Source organism: Gavialis gangeticus, unplaced genomic scaffold (assembly GCF_001723915.1).
Source record: "Gavialis gangeticus isolate Ggan-Ray unplaced genomic scaffold, GavGan_comp1, whole genome shotgun sequence".
Lineage (NCBI taxonomy): Eukaryota > Metazoa > Chordata > Crocodylia > Gavialidae > Gavialis > Gavialis gangeticus.
Window position 1 is genome coordinate 12,146,673 of NW_017729030.1, and position 5,067 is coordinate 12,151,739.

General features: G+C 39.7%; 1 protein-coding gene across 1 annotated transcript in view; it reads left to right on the forward strand.

Annotated features, from left to right (window-relative positions):
* Nucleotides 1–3,633, forward strand: part of RPL34 (ribosomal protein L34) — a 6,831-nt gene extending 3,198 nt beyond the window's left edge. The window contains exons 3-4 of the mRNA XM_019521954.1: nt 795–898; nt 3,506–3,633. Coding sequence (XP_019377499.1) covers nt 795–898; nt 3,506–3,590 — 189 coding nt within the window. The 3' untranslated portion in view covers nt 3,591–3,633. The remainder of the gene's footprint in view (nt 1–794; nt 899–3,505) is intronic.
* Nucleotides 3,634–5,067: the final 1,434 nt, after the last annotated feature.

Below are 5,067 nucleotides of genomic sequence, written 5' to 3' on the forward strand. Positions count from 1 at the left end.
CAGAGGGTAGGTTTAGGCTAGATATCAGGAGGCGCTACTTCACGGTCAGGGTGGCTAGGATCTGGAACCAACTTCCAAGAGAAGTGGTGCAGGCTCCTACCCTGGGGTTTTTTAAGAGGAGGTTAGATGAACACCTTGCTGGGGTCATTTGACCCCAGTACTCTTTTCTGCCATGGCAGGGGGTCGGACTAGATCTACTCAGGTCCCTTATGACCCTAGAAACTATGAAACCTAGAGGAACTTTGCATCCCACTGGTTGAGAAACCCTGTTTTATTAGACTGAGTAGTTGAAAAAAAATTCTTAGCAAGCTTTCAGGTGCAGTCACCCTTTTTCAGGCTGTCTCTCAGAAAAGCATCTCTGCTTTTCTGAGACTCAAAGACTGTTTCTTGGGGTCTCAGAACAGCAGAGGCTCCGTATGCCTGATGAAGGGTGACTTCTTAGCAAGCTTTCGGGTGCATGTTTTTTCAATTACTCAGTTGGTAAAAAAAGATATCACATCTGCTCAAAGACCCTTGCTTGCCAATACCCACACTTACAATTCAAAGTGGTTCTAACCTCCATTCACATTTTCATTTCAAGACCCCTGAAACAAAGTTGAAAACCACTGCTATAAACAATTGAATTGTAGCTTGTAAAAGCGTATCTTGAAAATTTGGGTGCAATAACATTTTTTAAAATTAAATATTTGTGATGCACACAAACGTTCCATGTGAGTTTTATCATAGCTAATAAGTAAAATAAGCACAGGATTATAAATTGCTCTGTATAATATTTCAATCTTTTTCTCATATAGGTTCGTGCTGTACGTCCTAAAGTCCTTATGAGACTGTCCAAAACAAAGAAGCATGTTAGCAGGGCTTATGGTGGTTCCATGTGTGCTAAATGTGTCCGTGACAGGTAAACTTTAATTACATTATGTAGCCCCCTAAATATTGCAAATTTCTTTTTGATCAGCCTGCCATCCAAAAATATGGTAAGGCTAAAAGTTTGTCATGCCTGGGTGCCTAACATTTTGTGCAACAACTGTTTTTCTTTCTTGAAATGGGTATGTAGTGGTGCTGTGAAATTCAGCAGTGATGTAATGCTGGTGCAGTGTATGGAAAAATCTTGTCTCGGAGCCCAGTTAAATGCTTCTAGAACTTTTTAAATGTTTTAGAATTGATGGTTATAGCCGTGTTGGTCTAAGGACATAGGCAGACAAGGTTCTTTGGGTAGATGCGAGATGTTTTATTAGACCAACCAAATAGTTGAAAAAAAAAAATTTTTTTTAGTCTTAAATGTTTTAAGTTCTTTTATCGTAGCTTTTTTACAAAGACAGTTTAATGTTATAGGACAGTAATTTTATTTTAAGGAAAATATCAGTGCTGAAACTGCCCATCCCTTTAAAAATGGCACTGGGTAGACCATCTATAGGTCATGCTTCTCTTCACCACTCCTGCCCTTACTCTACATACAGGAAATATTTGCTGTTACAGCTAAATTATGTAATAATTCTGTTTTCCTGTGTGTTCAATGCCTGAAAGAATAAGAGTCTTGCTTGTAATTGGAAGTGCACTTTAATTTAAATATGAAACTTTGGAAATTTAATATGCAAAAGTGGAGTCTGGTTACAGCTGTCCAAACATGAGAGTAGGTTTTCTGCAATTAAGACTTGCATCACTGTTTTTAATTTACCCATGAAGGGAAAGCTAGTAATGAACTGAATTGTTTTGCTCTTGGTTAGGTAGGGAAGGAACATATAAAATTGATACGTTGTTATCAAGAAGCTAAACAATACTCTGAGGCAGGCAGATATTGGAGACCCTTGCTGGTCTGAAGGAGAAGAGCTCTTGATTGGTAGGGTTGTGTCAAATTTTGCTGGCAGTTTCTTTTTGACACTGTTTTGACTCATTTTGAGATTAAAACGTTCGAAACGTTTCGACTTGCCTCATTTAATTTCGAGGCTGTTTTGAAACTTTCTGCTTCATTTTGATTTTGCTGTTTCAAAGTTGAAGCTGGGCTTGCTTGCAGGGAAACATAAACTAAAGTAAGAAGTGGGGGAAGGACCACTCTCATTATTGACTGTGTAGCTGGCCAGTGACTGTCATCCTTTCCTGAGGTCCCTTCAATCCCACTGCTGTGGGGGAGGGATGGAAAAAATGCATAAAAGGCAGCATTGTTTGAATTGCCCTGCTTTTCTGCCTTTGTGTCAGTTGATTGAGGGTGCACCTTAACACACACAGTGTCACCTATCCATCTCACAAGTTTTGCCTGTCAGCAGCCAAAGGTGGAGGGACCCAGAACCCCCTGCACCCATCTCCTTGAAAGCTGGCAGGCTTTGTGGCCTCAGCAGGGCCTAGCAAGCCTGCAGCTTTCACCCTGCTGCACCTTAACGCACACAGTGTCACCCATGTCATGAGTTTTGCTCATCTGCAGCTTGAAGTGCAGTTTCCCCCAAACCCCCGCACCTATCTCCTTGAAAGCTGGCAGGTTTCATTGCCTCAGCAAGGGTACCACCTCTGCAGTTTTGACCCTGCTGTGGCTTAACACATACACGTGACATTACTTACTTGCTTTCAGGAATTTGAGGTGCAGTTTCCCCTGAAACCCCTGCACCGATCTCCTTGAAACTTGGCGGGCTTCATGTCCTCAGAAGGGGCTGCCATTCCTGCAAGCATCATCCAAATCAGGCCAGAAGCGACAGTTATAGGCTGTTTTGAGCTTCCCCATTATAGCCTGTGGGGCAAAACCAAATCCGTTTTGATGAAATGAAACGGAACAGCAGTATCAAAATGAAATGCTGTTCCATTGAAACACAAGCTGAAATAGAACGGTGCCGTTTCACACAGCCCTATTGATTGGGGCAGGGGCAAGGGTCCTGTTCTTGGAAATGGAAGGAGTCACTGACAGAGTTTTTGGTACAAGACTGTGCGTGCATGCATGTGTGAGCGTGCGCACACATGCTACCTATAGAAATAGGAAGAGTATACATGGATTTGAGTCAAATTGATATAATCAGTAACATTTGCACACTCCGTAACTAATTCAACATGCAGAGACTTGTTACTACACTCTCATGTATCTACTTCTGTATTTAATTTTTAACTTGGCATTTTTATTGTACTTTTGTGCTTGGGTGTGAGCTTGAACATCAAGCAATCTGCTTGGTGGGACTTTAAGAATTTAATGTTTTTAGACACCTCCACATAGTAATGCCATCAAGTTTTAAATATGATTGTGGCCTAATATTTTTCTTAACAGAGGAAAATATTTGAATCGTGGAAGAGAAGCTAGCTAAAATTAAGACTTTTCTTCTCATTCTGCTGAAAAAAAAATCTTACAACTAACTTCTGACCGTAAACCTGTATTTCAGTATGACATGAGTTTCCCACTAAATTGAACAGTTGATATAGAAAAAGATTAAGCTAGATGTGAGGTCTCTTTTTTTTTTTTTTACATTTTTATAGCAAAGACACAGTGTCTGCTTTCCTATTAATGAAGGCTTTTTTTTCCCCCCCTCCCTAGAATCAAACGAGCTTTCCTTATTGAGGAACAGAAGATCGTTGTGAAAGTGTTGAAGGCACAAGCACAGAGCCAGAAATCTAAGTAAATCTGTTTGTACTGTCTACCTAATAAATGAGAATCCAACTTTTCTTGTGTCCTCTCTTACTTTATACATTGGTCAAAGCTGGGAGTATCTATACCTCAACATTTTCTGAATGAAAGAACAGCTTGTCAGTCCTCAGTCACAAGTCTTCTCCAGTCTTCACAACAGTTGCTGCAACATGAAAGTTGTTAAAGGCCTCTGCACAGATCAGGATCATGCAGCTTTAATCCCACCCCCATATATGCTGTCCCTCTGCATAGGAAAAGAAATCAGGTTTGGCTTAGTCTTGTTCAGATGGGTTGCCAGGGTAGTAATGAGTGAATCAACTTTAAAGCTCCACTCCAAACCTGAAACTAGCTCAGACAAAAAATAGTCTTGCTAAGCAGGGCTCTTGGCTTTGTCCCACTGGACTAAAGGGATGGGTATTACATTTTTTGTAACTATGGAAGAACCTGAAGCAACAGCTGCATGTTAAGTGACTGGAATTTGCAGAACAACAGAAGAAACCTCCCTAAGAGGAAAGAAATAAGGACACGGAAGATTGTGCCTAAAGGGAAAGTGCAAGGCAATGAGCAGAGATGGAATATTTATTTTCTGGATTCTTTGAGGATTACATGACCTTTTAAGATGGGGGCAGTTCTAGGCAAATAAGGAAACACAACCAAAGATCAGGGATTTAAGGACAAAATGTAGGGTAGGTTCTTCCAGAGTAAGGCATAGTTGAGTGGGGATTTTCAGGGTTTCAGTTTTGGATTTATGTGGAATTGTGATGCTCATGTCAGACACCAGATGCTAAGGTCTCTTGGATCTGAACTTTTCCTACTAGCTCCAGTTTAGCCATCAGTGAAGTCTACAGAGAAAAAAATAAGGGTTTTTTTTCACTCTTCCTAGTTCCATTATATATAGATCATTAGCCATGCAGCTGGCATAAATAATCTGCAAGTGCCTTACAAGAATGGTAAGAATTATCCCCATTTTAAAGATAGTTTCGTTTCCCTACTTTTTAGACATCAGTTCTGTCTACAATGGACTATGACAAAAGGTCAAAAGGAAACACGTTCAGCTAAAGGCAGCCACTTTTTTGTTGTTTTTTTTAAAGCAGAAAAAGGCCTTTATAGATACTTAACTTGAGAAATAAGATTGTGTATATATTTTTTTAATTTAAAAAATGGCTGAAACATCTATTTTGAAGGGGTTCTTTATCTTTTGTGAGTGTTTCTTGATCACTCTGTCTTGGTCACTTTTTCACAGAGAAACAGTTCAATTTTTAATACCACTTGAATAGCCTGGATAGTAGTGAAGTGAAACTACCTATCAAAGAAATGTTCTTTCTAAAGCTCCAGGGCAATGGGAAACAGTACATAATAAAACTGAAACTGAATAAACATACTCTGACTTGGAATACAGAGAAATGGCTGTAATAGGTTTTAGCTTGAGATCTGATGAATATATTAGTTTAGTAAACTTGAAAGATATCCTG